Source organism: Pocillopora verrucosa, chromosome 6 (assembly GCF_036669915.1).
Source record: "Pocillopora verrucosa isolate sample1 chromosome 6, ASM3666991v2, whole genome shotgun sequence".
NCBI lineage: Eukaryota > Metazoa > Cnidaria > Anthozoa > Scleractinia > Pocilloporidae > Pocillopora > Pocillopora verrucosa.
Window position 1 is genome coordinate 20,385,355 of NC_089317.1, and position 22,804 is coordinate 20,408,158.

General features: G+C 36.6%; 2 protein-coding genes and 1 pseudogene across 2 annotated transcripts in view; all 3 read left to right on the forward strand.

The window, feature by feature from the left end:
- The first annotated feature begins 192 nt into the window (after positions 1-192).
- On the forward strand, positions 193-8,044 carry LOC136281935 (uncharacterized; annotated as a pseudogene).
- A 612-nt stretch (positions 8,045-8,656) lies between these two features.
- The window catches only part of LOC131792840 (tripeptidyl-peptidase 2), a 49,715-nt gene continuing 35,567 nt past the window's right edge, over positions 8,657-22,804 (forward strand). The window contains exons 1-2 of the mRNA XM_066168519.1: positions 8,657-8,807; positions 10,389-10,517. Coding sequence (XP_066024616.1) covers positions 10,515-10,517 — 3 coding nt within the window. The 5' untranslated portion in view covers positions 8,657-8,807; positions 10,389-10,514. The remainder of the gene's footprint in view (positions 8,808-10,388; positions 10,518-22,804) is intronic.
- Positions 12,344-22,368, forward strand: LOC136282051 (uncharacterized). The gene is made up of 4 exons (XM_066169226.1): positions 12,344-12,884; positions 17,311-17,712; positions 18,667-18,995; positions 19,659-22,368. Exons 2-4 carry the CDS (start codon positions 17,326-17,328, stop codon positions 21,100-21,102), a joined length of 2,160 nt encoding a protein of 719 aa, XP_066025323.1. The 5' UTR covers positions 12,344-12,884; positions 17,311-17,325; the 3' UTR covers positions 21,103-22,368.

Consider the following 22,804-nt stretch of genomic DNA (forward strand, 5'->3'; position numbering starts at 1 on the left):
TCCAAAATGTCAATTAGACTACGCTATTCAAAACTTTTATTGAATTGTTTACTCCCATAAGACCTATTTCATGGCTTTCAAAAGCAAACGTGTTGTGCTAATTTAGAAACGAAACCACCATCTACCCTCCCCCGGTTGTCATTACCTCCTTTTCAGAATCATTGGGTCAGCGGTAATCTTCACTTTTCAAAGATGGCGGCTGTTAACACCGGCAACTTTCCAATTCACGGGCTTTTACCTAAGCGAGAAACGGGCGCTGATAGATTTTTGGCGAAGTATCCTGAGTATGATGGTCGTGGAATTGTAATCGCTGTGTTTGATACTGGAGTTGATCCAGGAGCTCCCGGTTTACAAGTAAGTTCTTGTTCTGGCAACTGTCCGGATTCAATACTCTTAAAATTTTTTTTGAGGTGTTATAACTCAGTGGAAACTTGGAGGAAAATTAAATCCATCTGCACTTGCCTCGGTTTCAAGTCACCATAAGGAAAACGGAGTTTGTCAGGCCTTCGAAAAGTTTTAGTTGGAGTCAGTTTTGTGGTACCATTGACGTAACTTACCATTTTTCCACATTTTAACCAACAAGTTGTTCAAGGACGAGATTTACGTCGATAAGTCCACTTGTTTGACAACTCTATACCACTTTGTGAATTGGGAGACATGTCAAGGAAATGTCTGATGTAATAAAATAAAGATCAAAAGACGAATTGGTGAAACAACAAAATGAGAGGACTTAGTGAAACAATATTAGGTTTCTCTGTACTCCTATTTAAAAAGTTGAAGACGGTTTCTATGTTGAATTTAAGCTACTCTTACTATTTTCCTGCAACAGGCAACCCACAGTTGCAACCCTCTGTAGTTTGAGACTTAGAAATAAATTTTTTGTTAACTTGAAAATGGGAGAGGCAATTGTACAGACCGTCAATTACATACTTTGTTTAAGACTTCTGTGGTGACAATAGATAGCATTTGGCGATATCGGGAGTAGTTTCTAGCATTATCGCTGAAAACTGTTTCTAATTTTTTTGTGATTTGCTAAAGGAAATTGTTATTATCATCGTGTTCCATATGAGGTTATGGATTATGAATGAGAAATAATTGGAGTAGTCAATTATTTTCTGACTTCTCAGTGACCTGGACTGAATTGTTTTAAATTTACTGTGAGGTGTTTCAAAGGTAAGTTAAAACTTTATCCAAAGGATAAATCACAATCAAGTGGATAAGTATTAACCAGATGTTCTGTGCTTTATATCTTCCATGCACATTGTTCAAATGGTAGATAACACCATCCCATGGATTACTTGCTATCCAATGGATAAGTGTTCAGATAGCATACTATGTTATCCATCACATAAAGATTTGTCCATTGAAATTATGCATTATCTATTCTTGGAACAATGGTGGCCAGAGAGGCATGGAGAGCCCCAGCATTCAAAACTTTGACATCTGAACAGCTATTTTTTTTTTTCCAAGGAAACTCCTGATGGACGACGAAAAATAATTGATTTAATTGATGCCAGTGGGAGTGGTGATGTTGATACCTCAACAGTCGCTGAGGCTATTGATGGCTGTGTGACAGGACTTACAGGAAGGAAACTAAGGGTTTGTTTTTGATGTCTTTTCTAATCCTTTCCTCTTATTCCGACCAGTCATTTTTTCTTTTAGCTGAAAGTTTTATTGTATAGTTTTCAAGACTTTTAAACCCCCCAGAACAGAGCAGCTTTATGGGCCCGATTAATTACAGTGACCTTTAATAAACTGCCCTTTGATGCCAGTCCATTGCAGGGTAATATCCGTGTCTCTCCAGCATTTCAGAGGATTTCCAAGGCAGTAGGTTGGCATACATTTATACTCTGGAGTGGAGAGGGGCATTATGAGTGGAGAGTTTATTTCCTAAGAACCAAATTAAGTGATGGGCCATGGCTTGAAAACAGACCTATTGATCTGGAGTATAGTACACAAACTACTAAGGTTACCATTTCTTCCATAAGCATGTGAATAGCTCTTTTAAACTGTTTTATGTGCTTGGGCAATATTGGAGGTCATGTGTCTCACAGTCTAAGTTCTGAAACACGACACTTCACTATTGAAAGACGAGATTTGGGAACAGTAAGAGTCCATTGGCTGATTGATTAAATTCAATCATCTGATGTCAACATTAGCAGGTGGATCCTCTTTTGACAAAAAAAGCATATCTTATGCATATCTTAGATTTTACTCTGAAAAAAAAGGAAACTTGCAGTCATACATCTGTAAATAACACATTCTGAGGTGGATTGTTTTGAGGCAGAATATTAAGAGAAGAAAATTATGTAAACAGATCATGGCTTTACATTGCAATAAGTCATAAGTAACTGTAATAGGGGATGTTACTACACAGATAAATGTAAGAACTAGTGAGGGAATGATAATAAAACAAGTAAAGGAAAAAAAAAGTTTACATGTTTACAAGATGAGTTAAAAGTGATTGTAGCAAATCAAGAGACAAATGTTAACTAGAAGTAAAATTCAATTGGAAAAAAAAAACTCAGAATGGATCAGAAAAGATTAATTTTAAAAAAATAATAAATTCAGTGTGTAGTCAAGGAGGAAATTCCAAAAAGAGACCAAAAGAAGACTCTGTCTAGCACCCCCACTATACAGAAGGTTTGATGTCAGATTTCAAAAGGCTGATAGCCAGACAATCATGGATATTTTAGTCATAGTCACAAATTAAGGGGTCAGCGACTTGCTGTGGTGGGGGTGGGGACTTTTGGAAGCACCAATATATATGGGTGCAGGAACATGGGATAATTACATTGGGTCAAATAGTTACCATGGAAATGGTTGTAAAGTAAAACCAAGATAAACATGGTTTTATTGCAATATAGTTGAAAATGCTCTTTAAATTAACATTTCTCCTTGAAAACATTTCAAAACCTTTTTGGGTCAATTGTTCATGTTTTGTTGCTAATTTTTCAATTTATACTGAAAGAATAAATGGCAGATGTTGTTGGCTTGGAAAAAAACAATGCTCATATGACAAATATGGTGGAAAAAAAGAGCAGTTGAGAAAAACTCATTTTTTGAGTTGAGGTTGGTAAAGATGTTGAAGTCCTATTAGTCAACTGTCTCCAATCTCCTACACTTAAGATACATGATAAGATAGTCAGTTTAATACATCAAATTATTAACTTCATACCTGACTTCATTTGCTGTTGTACCAACCTTACGTGGGGGAGTGTAAAGTGAGCTTCTGAAAGCCTCAGCAGATTGAACAAATTCTTGGTAATTGTTCTCATAAGTCCTTTAAATGTAAGTATGCATGTTGTTATTCAAATGAGCCTTCAAAGCCTTTCTTTGGTCAGTCTGGCTAAAGCCACTTGTAATGTCAAAGTTTCTAATAAGCTTTCATCCAAGCTCTTGGATGAGATGATGAAGAAAGCAGAGAATATCCTTTGTTTCAGTGGGGAACCATAGCCAGTCACATCTCAAATGAAGACATTTAGAGATACAAAGGAGAGCTTCATAATTATCTGGTGACTGAACTGCAATGCAGCCATGATCATGAGAGCAGTCTTCAGTGTAGAGAAACATTGAGGCTGCCTCCTCCTGTCACTTTACTAGCAGATGGTGGATACAATGTTCTCCATTTCATGTCGCTTATACTGCATCTCTAACTATCTTAAAAGCATCCTGCTGGCACCAACTTCTCACCACTGAACAAGAAACCTTTTGCAATTGGGAGCTCTTATCAGAGTTCATTGACTCCCCAATTGACAAACAAATATATAGCAATTGGGAGCTCTCATCAGAGCACATTGACTCCATTTATTTCTTGGTTTCCTTAGCAACAGTTGCCATGGTTAAGTTTAACCAACTAATGGAAATTATCCCATATTATTAGGTACTTTCCAAAGTTTCATTACCCTTCGAAATTTTATTTTATTTGTTTGAGTAGTTCTGGATGTTTTGCTGATAAGTTCCAAAACACACGAACATCGCTACTTCTGAAGGTGCTTCACAACCCCCAATAGCAAGTCATAGACCTGACAATTTGTGACTAAGACTGATGTGGCAATGATCTCTGGGTATCAGGCCATCATCATCTGATGTCCAACATTTTTTGTAGTGGGGGTGCTATAAGGTCAACTTTTTCTGGCTTTTCCTTCTCGACTGGTGGGGATTATTAACTTAATTCAATTATAAAAAAAAAAACTCTGTGTTAGCATATTGAGTGCATCAGGGTATGTATCACATCAATCAGATCACTGCATTAGGGTATTATCTTGCACTAATCAGATCACAGCATTGGGATATACTAGCACCAATTTTTCAGAAGCACTGGAAACGTCTTTGATCAGTCAAAGAAGTACTTCAGGGCCAACAATTCAAATGCAGAACCTATCACACTTGGGCACCATGTACGTGGACCAGAAATTACATGGGACAACTCGCTTGCTGGAAAGGTTGCTGGTGTGGCATGCATTGTGAAGCATATAAAAAAGCTCCGCAGAGACAAAGTGGATGCCAAGGATATCAGCATTCTGACTCAAAATGTAGATATTCGAGATGGTATCAGCTCAGAACTCAAGAAAATGGGAATTGAGACTCAAAATGCAGAAGACTTGTTTGAATACAATTTATCTGTAAAAAAAGGTTGTGGTTGAAAGCATTAGGCGCTTTAAGGGTTTGGAATCAAAAGTGGTTGTTCTTTACAACCCGCAATTTTTTCAAGAGAGTGACTGGCCAGTGAAGAAGGTTAAGGAACTTTTATACACTGCAATGACAAGATGTTTTTGTTATCTCATTGTTATTACAACTAAACCTGGTTGCAATGCATTAAAATCAGAAGAGGGGATAACTGAAAAAAAGATCATACATCACAGACGGGAAGCATCATTCCAGAGTTTAGAGGGACTGGAATCTGAGTACAGATCTCAGATGAGTTTTCTCCTCGATGACCCCTTTTCAAAAAGAGGCAGTGAAACCCATTACGAAAGTGGCCCTCCAGAGCATGAATCCCCTTCCAAACGATCCATTGAAGATGACGATGATGACGTTGATCCAGACAACATCAAGTGCTCACCAGCTAAACTATTGCGAGAGGAAGAGGCTGACCATCTTTACAAAAAGAGCTCAAAGAACGTGGAGAAACGTCCAGTAAAGGTGATCCTAATATAAAGGACTTAATACGGAACAATGTAAGAAAGCAACTTGAAGAACCAGTGAAGCAGAATTTAAGATACCGGCCTGGCAGCAGTGATAGGGATGAGTCATTCAAAGATGATGACATAACATCTGTAGTTGCTTGGATTGAATACAAAGTGTATGACCAAAGAAGAAGGGAAATCAACTCAAAAAAATACACGCAAGACTGCAGAAACCTGAAAAAAGAGATTGAGACGTCCACCAAAGGTCAAATTTGCCATGAAAGTGTATTGAATGCACTACAAGAGTTCCGAGCTACAAAACATTCTTGAGAGGTATGTGTGGTTATCTGATAATTACCAAAGGGAAATATTGTTTAGTAAAGGTTGGAGTTGTATTTTGTGTTTCAATAATTATCTTTTGCTAAAAAAAGAGAGCTCTTATGAAGCAGGAGCTGTGAAAGTAGCTTTACCCCTTGTAACTCTTCAGTGATACTTTAAAATTCTTACAATCACACAAAATTGCACACAAGGGGTGAAGTACAAGTATTAATCTCTGTTTAGAACATCAAACTTTGCTGTATACAATTAACATTATCCAGACCAAAAGTAGTTTACATATGTCAAATGATTTCAATGAGTTGATTGTATTGATGGTGAGATTTAAAAGCCTTGAATATCCAAGTCACTGGGTTTTAGAGATAAATGGGCATTAGTAAACTTGCAATTGTGAGTTTCAGGCTTAAAAGTATGCATCCCCCTCAGTGGTGTCATTAAAATTTGGTATAAATGGTTAGTTTAGAATTGCAGCCTGGTTTTTATAATGGCTGTGAGGGACATGGATGGCACAAGGCCATTAGTGTCCTACAGGGTGTATCCATGGATGCTATGCAGAAATAAGTATTGTTTCTCAATTTTATTTTGGCAGTGGTCTATGGATTCATTTTTCTGTGACATGGACGCACCTGCTGCAAAGACAAATATGGAATGTACATGCTGGCTTTTGAGAGACACTCAATCACTCCTTCTGATTTTTGGTTCAGAAAAGGTTTAGACTGCCTGGCTATTTTTTGTCATATGATTTAATGGGTTTTGAATATTGATTGACTCTGCATCAACTTTGTAGATAAATAAAGCAGTGTAATAATGACACTCAACTATGGACAGTCATGTAGTTTCAGCCATTATAAGACTAGTACTAAATTTGGTAATGCCACAGAAAGCCGGATCAGCATTGCAGACTGCCACAAAAATTGTTCAAATGTTGTATACTACTAGATGAAGTTGGGAGACAACTCTTACATGTGGAGAGCACTAAAGTCATCCTAAAGCTTGCTTATTTAAAACCAGATAGATGAATAAAGGGGGTAATTTTCTAAAGAAACTGTGGTGCTGCACCATTGGGAGAGTATAATTGGGTAATTTAGCATTATCACCTGAGTTGATAATTTAAATTGGCCACAGTAAAGAGGATCAAAGCTGACGTTTCAAGCATTAGCCCTTCATCAGAATGAATGAGGAATATTTTGCTTGGAAACTTTTTACCTTGGCCAATTTATGTCATCAACTCAGTGGATAATACTGTTAAAACCAAATGACCAGATCACAGGCTAATTAAAGAAATGCATTGAAGGTTCTAATAATCTATTTTCCCTTTCTAAGTCAGAATTTTGGTGAGATTTGTAGTTTATCGATGTAAAATAATATTTTTTAAAAAAATATATACATTACAACATTTATAGATAAAATAGGAATGATCTTTCAGATTTCTAGTTTATTAAATGAATAACATTGTTTTAAGCATTTACATTAAGCAACATTTGTAGAAAAAATAGAAATGATCTCTTAGATTTGTAGTTTATTGAATGAATATAACATTTTTAAGCATTTACATTATAACATTCATAGATTAAATAGGAATGATCTCGTGAGTTTTAGGTAAATATTGTCAAAGATGAAAATTTTATAAAAAGATGTAGTTTCCATGTAATTGATGTGGTAAAGTTAAACTTTCTGAAGCATATAGAGAATAGATATTGTATAAATCAGCTTTTTAGTGATTAGATTATAGCTATGAGTTTTGTTTAAATGGGAACAATTGTCTCTAAGACCTTAAGGACATTCTTACCTCTCAAGTGTGCAATGAAAAAATATTTGCCCAGATTGGACTGTCATAGAATATGATAAGATGGAAGAGATTCTTGTTGAGTGTAAGGTAAAATAGGAAAGATCTTGTAAGTTTAGGGAAAATATTGGCAAAGATGTAGCTTTTTTAGGTGATTCTGAAGAAAAAAGGTAGTTTCCATGTAATTGATGTAAGGGAATTGAAATTTTTGAAGAGTACTTAGAGTGAGTTTTTTAAGGGAGAAAAGAGACTTATATATCTTACAATTATTTTCCCCCTTGAGACATCTTTTTATGATGAGAAATAATTGGTCTGCTGAGCCAAAAATTTATTAAGATTAAAAAATTTTATTACATGGTCTACCTTGGTAATTGCTATTCATCACTTGTTGATATAATGATAATACTTGTGATTTGTTCAGCTCCAACTTTTTGCAGGTAGCTCCTAGTTCAGAGTAAGAAAAGCCTCAATTTTTAAGTTATTATGAATTTGCTCCAGTACATTAACTGTTACTGACAACCTTGCAAATTTGTGCACATTTGAAATTAGAACTGCTTAACCTGAACATGTGAAACTGCAGGATAATCTCTCTCAAGAAATGTTTCAACTGGAAGCACTGAATAGGAATCAAGTCTTTTCTTTCACAATGTATTCACTGTGGATGAGAGTACATATTGCCAGTATGTACATGGCATCAGAAGTGACTACAAAGTGAGACATAATGGACAAAACTTCATTCTTAGTCTATTATTTGTACTGTCAGCTTGACAATGTATTAAAAATTGCGAAGTAAGTCTGTAGACTGATTGTTGAAGAGTTGAGTTGGACAAAGATATTACTTCCAGGAGTTTTAATAAGTCTGTTCCACATTCTTGAAGTATGATTGTGATTCACACTTAGTTTCTTTGAAACTACCCACACCAACAATGTCTAAGTTGAGAGACTTAAAAACAGAGAATTCAGGAAGTAATAAGTTTCAAACCTTTTGCTCCCAAGATAGATTAATATTTAGCTTCTCCTTACCAGAGCTGGGGGAGTGGCTAGATTGCAAAACTTGTGATGGACTGAATATTCACTCCAAATGCGGGCATAATGCGATCCATTCCTGGTAAATATTGATAATGATAGACCAAATCTAAAATGTCACTAGGGTAGGGTACTGTTCCAAAGTATTCATCGTGTCTTTCCTTGTCAGAAAAGCTCCAGAATGCCACTTAGACCGCGCTATTCAAAGCTTTTATCGAATTTTGTACTTCCATGGGATCTACTTCAGGGCTTTCAAAAGCAAACGTGTTGTGCTTATTTACAAACGAAACCATCATCTACCCTCGATCCCTGGGCTATCATCTCCGTTCCAGGATCACTGGGTCAGCGGTAATCTTTATTCGTTTAAATATGGCGGCCATCAACACCGGCGACTTTCCAATTCACGGGCTTTTACCCGAGCGAGAAACGGGAGCAGATAGATTTTGGCTAAATATCCCTAGTATGATGGGCGTGGAATTGTAATCGCTGTGTTTGATACAGGAGTTGATCCGGGAGCTCCCGGTTTACAGGTATGTGTTACTTCCGGCAATTGTCCGTATTCAATAACTCAATGGAAGTGTGAAGGGAAATTAAATCCATTTGCACTTGTCTCGGTTTCAAGTCATTATCAGTAAAACGGAGTTTGTCAGACCTGCGGAAAGTTTTAGTTTGAGGAAAGAGTCAGTTTTGTGGAACCATTGACGTAACTCACCATTTTTCCGCATTTTAACCAACAAGTTGTCCAAGGATAAGATTTACATCGATAAGTCCACTTTTTTTTATTTTTTTTTTTTAAACAATTTTATTTACAAGACGATCACTTACACTACTTACAGTATTAATTACACTTACATTGTACTTGCTACTTACACTACTGATACTTATACTTACACTAATTATGCATACACTACATTACGATACATGTATTACAATACTATTAACATTAATTTACGGTTGGCGTGTTTACAAAGTTCTTTTCAATTAAAAGACAATCACAAGTAAACATACAGGTCTCAAAAATGCTACATTTCTTTGGATATTTACTTTTGATATAGCTTAAACAAATGTTTATGAAATTAAGTATAAGTCTAACCTAAAACAACAGCAGCATGAAAAATTAAAGTAAAAAAGCCCACGTGCGGTCGCGATCTCTTTTAGGATTTCAAGTTTTCCCGTGATGAACAGTAGGAAGATTTGAAAATCTAAGATGTCTTCGCAAAGGCTTGTGCAGTCGATAAGTCCACTTGTCTAGCAACTCTACGCCACTTTGTAGATAGGGAGACATGTCAAGAGAAAACTCTGATGTGATGACATAAAGATTTTAAGGCAAATTGGCGAAACAACAAAATGAGATAACTTAGTGAAACAATGTTAGGTTTCTCTGTACTCCTATTTAAAAGTTTGAGGATAGTTTCTATTAATATTAACTTTTACCTGCTCTTACTATTTTCCTGCAACAGGCAACCCACAGTTGCAACCCTCTATAGTTTGAGACTTGGAATTTTTTTGTTAACTTAAAAATGGGAGAGGCAATTGAACAGACCAAATTAAGTACTTTGTTTAAGAATTCTGTGGTGACAAAAGATGGCATTTGGCGACATAGGGAGTAGTTTCTGGCAACAATGCTGAAAACTGTTTCTAGTTTTTTTGTGACTTACTGAAGGAAATTGTTATTATTGTTGTGTTCCATATGAAGCTAAGGATTATGTATGGAAAATAATTTGAAGAGTCAATCATTTTCTGACTTCTCAGTGACCTGGACTGAATTGTTTAAAATTTACTGTGAGGTGTTTCAAAGGGAAGTTAAAACTTTATCCAAAGGATAAATCACCATCCAGGGGATAAGTGTTAACCAAATATTCTGTGCTATATATCATCTATGGTCCTGTTGTTCAAATAGCAGATAATGCCATCCAATGGACAAATAGCTATCCTGTGGATAATTGTTCAGATAACATACTAAGTTATCCATTGGAAAAAGATTTATCCATTGGAATTATGGGTTATCTACTCTTGGAACAATGGTGGCCAGAGAGTGATAGAGAGCTCAAGCATGGTAAACTTTGACATCTTATTTTTAGTTGCTTCTTTTTTTAATTTTTTTTTATAAGGAAACCCCTGATGGACAACAAAAAATAATTTATTTAATTGATGCCAGTGGAAGTGGTGACGTTGATACCTCCACAGTTGCTGAGGCTGTTGATGGCTGTGTGACAGGACTTACAGGAAGGAAACTGATGGTTTGTTTCTGATGTGCTCGCTTATCCTTATCCTCTTTTTCTGACTAATACATTTTTTAGCTGAAAGTGTTATTGTATAATTTTCAAGACTTTAAAACCCTCTGAACGGAACAGTGTTATGGGCCTGATTGGTCACAGTGACCTTCAATAAACTTCCCCTTGATGCTAGTCTATTGCAGGGTTATCCCCCTATCTGTCTACCATTTTGGCAGATTTCCAGGGCAGTAGGTTGGCACCCATTCATACTCTGGGGTGAAGAGGGGCATTATGAGTGGAGAGTGTATTACCTAAGAACTAAGTTAAGTGATGGACTATGGCTTGAAAACAGATCTTTCGATCTGGAGTATAGTACACAAACTACTAAAGTTACCATTTCTTCTGTAAGCATGTGAATAGCTCCTTTAAACTGTTTTATGTGCTTGGGCAGTATTGGAGGTCAGGTGTCTCAAAGCCTCAGTTCTGAAACACAACACTTCATTGCTGTAAATAGTTTTGATTGTTAAAGATCTGATGTGAAACAAAAGCAGTGACAATCAATAGTGATTAAAGCATTTGTTAATGTTGCCAGAGGAAGAGAAAGACTGACAAAAATATTGCATGATCAAGAAGGCTGAAAACCACAGAAACCCAAGCAGAGCCATTAACACATATCGGAACATTTATCGCAACACTAAGACGTGATCTTGGCCTTTTTCCCTCATGAGACAAGAGAAGTTGAATGAAATTTAACTTGCTGAGGTAAGAACATGAGAAGAAGTGAGATGAACAAAGAAGTTTGTTTACCGCATCCAAGGGTGTAAATCACCCCCAACAGGACTCGTTGTCGACAGCCAACAACAATGACTGAAGCCCCTACAAATACCTGCTGCTTCATCTCAAAAGGATCATGTCTTGTCACTAGATGATTCTGAAAAGGTGGCCACTTTTAACCCTCTATATTATGACCTAGATCAAAAAGTCTTTGACAGAAGAGCACTTGAAAAATATGGAAAAAAAATCATTAGCAAGTGTTGATCGCTGAATTATCGCAAGGATGGAAGTGGACTGCCCTCGTGGCTGATAAACTTGGAAAAGCAGCAAAGGTCAAAAATGTGTAGTATGTCTTATCTGTTAGTTGTCTGGTGACCTTGAAATTTTACATTCATAAATGGCTTCTTGTCAAAACATATCTGCTCTCAGCTTCTGGGTGTTTTAGACCATTAATAAAGGTGTTAAGCTGTAGTCTTGACAGATGGTTTTCTCGTGGTCAACTGCTGGAAATGAACATGCCTTGTCTCCCAGAAAATTCATCAACTTAATAATGCCTTTGTAATGAGAATCGTGCCCCAGGAAGTAAGCAGGGGGTAATTTAATGTCGTGTCAGTCCTCTCAAACTGTAAAGCTCTTGGATTTTACAGATTTCAGTGAAGCTTTCTCTTACAGGTAGAGAGCACTGTTAATCCAAAGTGTAAGAGTGCAGAACTTTCATGATCTTCTCAGTGTTAATATGCTGTTGCATGAAAAAAAAAAAAAAAGAGAAAAATTTCTAGGTGCCTAGCAACCATTGCGGTTATTTATTACCTGGGTGGGGGAGAAGGATCGGAGAACTGTGGTTGTGTCACAATAAAATTTGCCTGTTTTCCCCCCCCCCCCCCCCTGATGAAAAGAGCCCATTTAAGTGAGTTGTTCATTTCGAGGTTTTCAACGTACATAAAAAATTGAAATTGAAAACCTCGAAATGAACAACTCACTTAAATGGGCTCTTTTCATCAAAGTAAGCGGTCAGATCAAGTGATACAATGTGGAAGTAAGGTGAAGTATTTTTATTGAGAATTTGACGTATTTTTTTATTCCTTAGAGCGGTCGTAAATATTCCCATACAAACTCTTATAATTCCGCCATGACTGTTATTGCACAAGATGATCATCTCACAGCTGGAGCTTGGGCCGCCTGTGGTCCATTCCCTCCCTCTGCATAGCCTCTGGAGTTTCGGAGTTTCGCGACTATCACAGTCCAACTCTCCTATCGGGCTCTCTCCTTCTGTTGAGTACCTGGTGGGGTAATGAATTGTACTTTGTGTCTTCCCTATCCAGTGACCAGTTGTTCAGTCTACAGGTACTCAATAGCTTTAATCCGCCGATCCTAACACCATTAACCGTCATTTCAGTGGCTTTCCTCATAGTGAACAGATAATTATTTTGTGATATATCGTTGGAAGACTGGGACTGACACAGTTTCAGCCTCGTCTCCAGTGGACTGAAAAGCCTGGGAATGGTGTAAGATCGATGCGCACGCACTAGATTACATCGTTGCATCATCTCTCAAACCGACTGACGCTCTCATCGGAAATTGCGAATTTTTTCCTTGGTGGGCGAACTTTTCGAAGCGGTGAGTAATACCTAATTAATCTTTTATTCAGCGAAAGATCGATTGAGTAGGAATCAAGTCTCGACTGAATAAAAGATCGACAGATTCGAACGGTGAATGAAAACAAAAGTGATCCGATCGCGCGAGGCTCTTCGCCGTTTTCGAGTATGGTTTCATTTCGCAAACAGCGACTCTATGTGGCGTTTAAACGGATATAAACAGTATTAAGTAGAATGCAAATAACGCCTAGTCGTCGAGAACTCCTTGAAGCTTGTGGAATTTTGATGAATGCCCGGGAAATGTAGGAGAGTGTCTATTATGCTCGAAAACTCTAAAGGGCGGTGGAACGGATTTTAAGTCGCACTTAACCAAACTAAACCAAGGGATGCGTTCGACCGAAATCGACCATGTTTAGATCGCTAGCTTTAGAGATCTGGCAGGAAATTCAACTTTCATGTAGTGTCAAAGACAAAGAATTCTTCGCAGCAGATCATTTCCTTAAATCAATGCCAACAGGTTGTCAACCCGATACAAGTGATTTTTGTTTTGTGCTCTTCGGCAAGGCACTTAACTTTCCTATTGCCTCTCTCTTCCCAGAGGTAGAAACGATTGCTAGAAAACTTTCCAAAAAACCTGAAAATCTTTGCGAGTAACCAGCGATGAACTGATATCCCAATAGTCCTACTTTTTTCATGATTTTGAAAACAGGGTAAAATCTCGCTGCATAGGTTACTTTGCTCGTTAGAGGCTTTGCCTTATTTTTACTTTAGATCAGTAGCACAGTTCTGATGTACAAAAGCGTAACATTGGGGTAAAATTGAAAAATTTATTTAAGAATCAATTCTTATTAGAATTAAGTCAGAAAGTGAAGGGAAATTGGTTCCTATCTTGAAATTATGTCATTTCGGTCGATTCGGACGCATTTCAAGCAAATTTTCTATTACCCATGATGCAATGCGGCCATTGCCCCTTTTTTTGTTTTTGTTTTTGTTTTTGTTTTTTTTTGTAAAAAATGCATTAATACCGTGTTTCAAGGAATGTGGTTTTTTTCTTGCCACATCTGAATCCTAGAAACTCTAGAATCCTTAATCTTTGCATTTAATTTCACGGCCTTGTGCTTGTGAACAAACAGCACTTGACCGCATGCTTGAAACATGCGGTATGTACTTAGGAAGTTTCCTGCTCATTTCCTCACCTGATGTAATATTTTACTTCTTAGTAAGGAAATCTAAAACAGTCCTTATTGATTAAGTAGACTTTGGGATGACTTGGAAGTAATGGAAGCCATCAAATCCTCCTCTCTCTGGAACGAAGCGAAATATAAAACATATAAGAACAAACTGAATCACTCCCTATGAATCGCGAAACGTTTATATTATGATAAGAGGCTAAGTGAGTCAAAATCCAATATAAGAGCCACTTGGCGTCTGCTTAATGAGGTCCTAAACAGCAACAAATTGAGACCTAAACCCAACTCTGTGTTTAAGGTTGATGATCAAGATATTTCTGACCCAATGGAGATTGCTAATCGATTTTGTCATAACTTCAGCAATATCGGACCGCTAAACGAATTCAATCTATGACCTTGTATAAGAATTTTCTTCCTGGTCATTTCCCTCAGTCAATGTTCCTAAATTAAGAAACTCAGGAGGAGATTATAAATATCGCATCTACGTTTCCAGCGGGAAAATCGGCTGGGTATGACAATATCCCTATGTCTATCATAAAGCGATCTATATGCAGCGTTTCCTGTCCATTAACACACATTGTAAATCTCTCCATTACTCATGGTATCGTTCCGGATGAATTGAAAATTGCTTGTGTCATACCTATTTTTAAATCAGGTGACAAAGCTCTCTTCAGCAACTACAGACCTATTTCTGTTCTACCGTGCTTTTCAAAGTTTTTGGAAGGAATAATTTACAACCGTATTATAAATTATCTCAATGACTCCGATGTCTTATGTGATAATCAATAAGGCTTTAGAAAAAATTTCTCTCCTAGCCTTGCACTTATCGATTTGTGTGACAAAATTTCTTCTGCATCTGATAGAAAAGAACATGCCATTGGAGTATTCCTAGATCTTTCGAAAGCGTTCGATACGGTAAATCATGACATTCTTTTTGACATACTCAATCATTATGGGATCCGTGGTCTGGCACTAGAATGGGTCAAAAGTTATTTTTCTGAGAGGACACAATTTGTCGAATTTAATAACGTTAGATCTGCCCCACAGGGGATTCCCTGTGGGGTGCCTCAAGGTTCTATTCTTGGTCCCTTATTTTTTATCCTGTATGTTAATGATTTGAACAATGCTTCCCTACTTGATGCAATCTTGTTTGCTGATGATACAAACTTATTTATCTCCCATAATGATCCTGTTTACCTAATTAACACATTAAATAGAGAATTAAACAAATTGCCAACCTGGTTTGCAGCAAACCGGCTCTCCTTGAATTTAGCCAAGACTAATTTTATGGTATTCAAGCCTTGGCAAAAGAAGCAATCCTTTGAATTTCAAGTTTTCATAAATGAGCAGCCTATTCTTTGTGTTTCTGAGACCATGTTTTTGGGTGTTTTATTAGATGACAATTTGACCTGGAAATCGCACATATCCTTAACAGCAAATAAATTATCCAAATCTATAGGTATTATTCATAAATCTAGGTTTTTTTCTCTCTACTCACTCCCTTCGGACTTAATACAATTCTATGATCCTTCCATATTTGTATTATTGCAATTTAGCTTGGGCTGGTACCTATAAGTCAAACCTTCAAAGAATTGTAACCTTACAGAAACGTATGTTAAGAATAGTAAGCAATTCTACATACATTGCCCATACTGACCCTATTTTTAAGGAACTTAAACTCTTAAAATTTCATGATATCCATTCGTTTCAATTAGGTACTTTTATGTTTTCATTCGTGAACTCTACACTCCCTTCCAAATTCAATAACTTTTTTTTACTGAATAGTCAAATCCACAATTATAATACTAGGGATGCTCAGTCCTTCCGCTTGCTACTGTGCAGAACAAACACCAGGAAGTTTTCAATTTACTTTCAAGGTCCAAACTTTTATAATTCGCTAAATTCTGACATAACTAGTTCTCCCTCCTCTGCTTCTTTTAAAAGAAAGCTTAAGGAATTTCTTCTCTCTAGGTATTAACTTCTGTAAGGCAGTAATTCTTAACTAACTTACTTAATATGTGCGTGCGTGTGTGTGTGTGTACGTGTGCACGGTCAAAGTTAATTACCATAAGTCCATATTGTAATTCTAATATAAGATTAGTTATTTTTTCTAGTGAGAAAGCCTGACTTGTTATAAGCCTCGTGGTTTCTTTCAGGTTTTCTTGCCATTTATTCTCTGTCATTAATTTTCTTCATTTTTTTTTTTTTCCATCTGTAAATGTTGTATATGGCAAAATAAATATTGTATTGTATTGTATCAAAATGACAAACACGTCGCGCTTGTTTTTGCTATAAACTTGATCGCGTATGTTCCTGAGGATCAAAAAATTGTAGACCTTATGTTTCGGATGAACTTAAATGCTAATATTTTCGTCGGCTTTTAACGGATTCAATCGAGTTTGGTACCAAAATTTAGCCTGTTGTTTGAGCATTTTGTTTATGTCAAAGTTGACATGCTCCAGTGCACTTGTCGCAAACAATACGATTAGGAAATTCATTGACTGGTACTATCGTGCGGCAGATCACAGCACTCGCCAACTGTTTCGGACGCAGAAAAAAATTCATATCTCGACAATGTTTCAACAAAAACACCAAAAAACAAAAAGAAATTGAAAATCAACTTATGAGCATTGCATTTTGAGGTTAAATTGTTCGGTAACTCAGGAATTATGACTCGCAAAATGAATTTAAAATTATCTGTCTCTCCTAGGCTTTAAAGTGTGACACATCAAGTGGTGAACACTTTCGTTGATTTTAAGAAAGATTTAGCTCAAATTTTCAGGCTGCCACTTTGCTTAAAAAGGAACTATTTTCATTATCTGTTAAGTCTTATGGTTATAAACGAGGCTTCAGTGGGCAAAAACAGGAAAACAGTGAACAGTGAAGCAGATGCATGTTACGTGTGACGCCATGTTTCTGTCGCTAACTTTACAATTCGGCTCAATATTTTCAGAGATCCTTTATTCTACCTCTGTTTAGTCCAAAACCATCTTTAACACATTTGTAACAATTGTGGAAAGTCTCAAGCAGATCTGATCATTGTGCGCCGAGAAATTCTCAAAAGATTCAAGCAAATCTGTGATTTTTCAATTTGTACGTGACAAGCGTGCTACTGATCTTTACCTAACACATACCTTAACATACTAGTTAGAGCATAGGGTTCAACTCAAACCAACTGATCTGTAGTTTAAGCACGCTTGCTGTCAGGCCTTTGTTTTCACTGTCTTTTCATTAGTTATCTGTGGTTATATTTTACAGAAATTATCCAACAAAATGCAGGGTACACCCATGGTTAGAACTGCCTGCCTAGAGAACTTGGATGATAAAAGAGAGAGACCTTGGGCTGAAAAAGTAATTAGCTTTCTGGATAGTGAATATCCAGGGTGGAAAAACCCTCAAAAGACCTATATGGTTCCTTGTGAGTTCTCGCACAGAAAACGCACGCCAGGTCTTGGAAAGGAAGCAGAACAGAAGGTTTTTGACCTATTGCAAAGATTTGGAATTAGTCGTTCAGAACCAATGTTTGTGGTTCACTCCAAAATATTTGATGTGATTATTTCTGAAGAGAATAAGAAATCCAAGAAGATAGAAAAGACGTGGTCAATGGGAGAGCATGATTTTGTTATTATTCATCGCCTACATGGAATAATGTTTTTCGAGGTAAACAGAAAGTATTATTAGAGGTAACAAATATAAATTATGTATTTGATTGCTTGTTAGATTAGCTTGTGAACAGAAAAATTGTCCGTCAAAGTAGCCCCTATTATTTTATAGTCATTATTGTGGCTACTGCTTCCTATAGGAGGCAAAGCCACATGTGTCGTTGAGATGAGTGAGTGAGTGAATTGGTGAGTGTGACAATAGGATTCCGATCTTGACCCAATTTTGAAACAATGTTTCCTGACCCTTCTTGTTTTTTTTGGAGTATCTAACTAGTTTGATGGTTGCACTTGTTACACAGTTGAGTTCTCTCCTTTTGTGATTTTTGGCTATTAGCCACCAGCACATTTAGTTTTCAGTGACACTGTGAAGACAGCAGAAGAGGATAAACATCTCACAATCATTTCAGGATTGCTTTCAATTAAAGAAAATTGCTTTCTTAGCACAAATATCTTAATAGGTGTAATCTGTGCATCTTGAAACTCCGAGCAAAACTTTTTTCTTTGAACTGAGCCTTTTTTACTGCTTAAACTAGCAAATTATGTTGATCTGAAGAAATAATCTTTTCGATTCTTGCCACGACACTACAAAAGATGATGAAAATCTTGAAGTAGTTTCACAGTGGTATCCACTGATGCATGATTTGCTAAAAACTTTTCGTCACAGAATTATCTCAATGCATGTGATCTGCACATCATGGAAGCTTTGAGGAAAATGTTTTTATTTGACAATTTGAGTCTGATTTATGCCAAGATGTGCTACTAAATTTGTGCAGCTAACAAGTTGCGAGTGATACCTTGAGTTAGTCACCAGAATGATTGAATTGAGGAACAAAGTGAATTAAAAAGCTCAGTTGATATCTTGGGTGGCTGTCATGTGTTATGTTAACTTTACTATAAAAAGCTTCCAATTGATGTAAAGAAATGTTAAGCTTTTACTATTTTTGTTTTTCAGGTAAAGGCAGCTCCAAGAAGAAGAAGGAGATATTCTGAAGCAAAGAAACAATTGAAGATATACATAAAGTCTCTTGAGGGGGCTTTTGAAGAAGATCATCCAGATGATCTTGAAAAAGGCAGGAAATCTGTGATATACAAATATCCAGGGTTTGTAGTAATGCCCAATTGTCCTCGTGGGGATCCTTCAGTTCCAAAACCTGACAACCTCATCCTTAAAGATGACTGTGAAGATGAGAATGCATTCTCTAAGTGGTGGACTACCAAGGTTGCTGAGGTGAAGAGCAAAAGTCATTTTGATCAAAAATTCTTTGAGTATCTGGTTATGCGGTGAGTTATAAGCTAGAGTGTTATGCACTTTACTAAGGGGTTAATTGCTGTGTTTTCTTTTAGCATCTTACAGTTTTTTACCCTTCTTCTTAGATCAAATTCAATCTTCTCAGTCCTTAACCATTCTGGTCCATTTTATCGCTCATCTTACTTGGATGATACATGTACATGTCTGCCTTAAAAAATTTCCTTCCAATTAAATGAAACTTTCGGCATTGCTCATATTCAGGCTTAGAATGTTTGGGGAGTTCCTTTAGAGAGACCATATTAACCTCCACTGCATGATGGGCAATAGACATGCCCATATTATGAGTGATATATGTTTCTTTGCTGTGTGATTATAAGTTAATTTTCAAGTAAGCTTAGAAGCCTTGCATCCAATTAAAGTCTCAATTCTCATTTCTCTATCCCCAATAGAGTTTTGAGGATTGAGTTTCAAGTCGAGTATGTCATATTTCAAAAAAGTTAAAACTCAGTTTTTTTTGGCCCTAAAGTGCTCTTATTTGGTCTTAAAAGTGTCCCATAGACTGGTAATGAGTTTTTGGGTGATGACGTAGAAAACTGTCAATTTAAAGTCTTAAATTGGCATAAGTTATTTTGAGAAGGGTATCTTTTGTAAGGGCAAAAGAAATTGCTAATTTAAACTCTTATCTAAAATTGCAGCTTTGTTGGAATGTCACACAGCATTCCAGACATCCTCAGGGAGTCTATTGATGAAACTAAAAAGGAGTTAGAGATTTGCACAAAGGAGCAGCTGTCAGTAGTTTTGAGTTCATTGCCAGAGCAATGGATCATAGGCCCAGCTGGTAGTGGAAAGACATGGCTGCTGATGAAAAAAGTATTAATGCTTGCTAAGAATGCTCTCTCAGAGGGGAAAAAAGAAAAAATTCTTGTGGCCTGTCACAATGAGCCTTTAGCTGAGAGGTTTAGGAAAGTGTTTAAAGGCGAGTTGAGCTTTCCGGAATCTGGAGATTTAGAGGAAGTAGTTGAAGTAAAGACTTTTGATTCCCTTCTCTATGATATTACTGGTGACTTTTGTCAAAACATGGGAAAACATGTTGCTCAAGCATTGGAACTTTTAGAGAAAGGAACTATGTTAACCCAAAGGTACGATCATATATTTGTTGATGATTCCGAAGTTCTTGGGAACGACAAATGGCCAACTCTCTTTAAGAGGATGCATAAAAATAATGATGCTGATGAGGATGATGATTGCTGTGAACCAAAGCACATCTGGTTCTTCTTTGATCCTAATCAGGATATCGACAGTTCAGAAGAGCAGTCTCAGCTGCCCAGGGAATCAAGGAAGAAAACTTTCAGGCTCTCGAAAGTTCTCAGAAACACTCAGATGGTCTTTGAACAGACAAAGAAATACTTCAAGTCAAATGCAAAACTTATTGAGTTAGGACATGATGTATGTGGATTAGAAATAAAGTGGGATGACTCACTAAGAGAGGAATTTCCCATTGGGACTCATGGTATTGGACTCATCAAGAAGCATATCGAAGATCTTTGCAGACAAAAAGTTAATGACAAAGACATCTGCATTCTGACGCAAACTGAATCCATTCGAGATAAAGTCAGTTCAGAGCTCAAGAAAGTAGGAATTGAGAACCAAACTGCAAATCAAATGTTTCAAAATGATGACAACAAAGTTGTGGTTGAGAGTATCTGGCGCTTTAAAGGGTTGGAGTCAAAAGTGGTTGTTCTTTACTGCCTGCCTTTTATCGAACAAAGGTGGTTCCCGACCCTGTCGAGTTTAAGAGCTCTTCTGTACACAGCATTTTCTAGATGTTTATGTTATACGATTGTTATCTCAAATGCAGTTAGTTGTAAGACATTAAAATCAGAGAAGGGATACCATCAACTTCCAGATGATGTTTTAGAGCGTAGAGAGATATTGAATGATTTCCCTAAAACTTATAGGGAGCTCTCATCCTCTCATTCCCTTCAACCCCCCTTCTCATCCTCATCCCTAACAGTAATTGTTGGGAATTGGACTTTAGAACCTGTACATTTTGTTTCCCAGTTTGTAATTTTAGGATTCCTCTATGTAGATGAAGAGAGGGTGGTTGAAGCAACAGAGGAGTGCTTACCCACAAAATAATCTTGAAAGGTGTGTCTGGTTACCTGATAATTACCAAAGGGACTTGTGGTTCAATTTCAAAGTTTTTTTGTAGCTGTATTATGTTTCAAATGTTATCTTTTGCTAAGAGAGCTCTTATTAAGCAAAAGCTGTGGAATTATAAATTTTGCTTCTTGTAACCATTTAGTGATACATTTTCTTAAACATTATACCTAAGCAGTCTAGTAACTATTTATCTTTGTTTAGAACATCAAACTTTGGTGTATTATGAAACAATTAACTTTGAGTAGCTTTCGTATACATGTGTGTTATGATTTCAATGTACTGACAGTAAGACTTTATCACCTTGATTATTCAAGTCTGCCCCTGAAATGAACCCCTGCATTCTACAACTCCAATCCTCTGTGTGACCTTGATGGTGTAATACCTCATGTCCTACAGGGTGTTACCCATAGATGATATGGACAAATGAGAATTGTTTCTCAATTTTATTTCAGTAGTGGTTAATGGTTTCTTTTTTCATGAAATGGACACACCTGTTGCAAAGACAAATACAAACTATACATCCAGGCTTCTGAGAGAGCACTCCCCTTCTGATTTTTAATTCAGAAAAAGTTCAGACTGCCTGACAATTTTTTTGTAATATGATTTAACAGGTAAATGTTGTCAAAGATGAAAATTTTATTAAAGGACCTAGTTTCTTTGTAATTGATGTAGTAAAGTTGAATTTTCTGAAGCATACTGAGAATAGATATTGTGTAAATCAGCTTTTTAGTGTTAAGATAATAGCTATGAATTTTTTTTGACAGGAACAATTTTCTCATCAACGTTATGAAAATTTTTACTTCTCAAAAGGCTAATGAACGATTATTTACCTGGACTGGACTTTCACAAATATTTCAAGATGAAAGAGATTCTTTTTTAGTGTAAGAATTGTCCTTTCAGGGTATTTTAAGATAAAATAGGATTAATCTTGTAAGTTTAGGGAAAATATTGTCAAGTTTGCTCTGACCAGTTCATTAAGTGTTACCAACAACCTTGCAAATTTGTGCTCATTTGAAATTTGAACTGCATAACCTGAACATATATAAAACTGATAATCTCCGTGAAGAAATTTATCAACTGGAAGTCGTGCTATTTTTCTTACAGTCTATTCACTTTGAATGAGAGTATGCATTGCCAGTATGTGCATGGCATCAGAAGTGACAACAAAGTGAGAGAAAATGGATAAAACTTCATTCTTAGTCTATTACTTGTACTGTCTGCTGGATGTTGTATTAAAAAATTGTGAAGTAAATCTGTGGACTGATCACTCTGTTGGGTTGAAGAGTTGAACTGGACATAGATATTGCTTGCAGGGGTTTCGATAAGTCAGTTCCAGATTCTTATCTTTTGGAACTACACCAACAATCTCTCTAACTTTAGGGACATAAAACTTGAGAATTCAGGAAGCAATGAGTTTTAATCCTTTAACTCCCAGGATAAATTAATATTTAACTTCCCCTTACCACAGCTAGGGGAGTAGTTAGATTGCAAAATTTGTAATGACTGAATATTCTTTTCAAATGTGGGTATAATGCAACCAATTCCTGATAAAAAAAAAAATTGAGAACGGGAGACTAAATCTAAACTGGCACTAGGGTAGGGTACTGTTTTAAAGTGTTTCTCGTGTTTGTACTTGTCAGAAAAGCTCCAAATTGTCAATTAGACTACGCTATTCAAA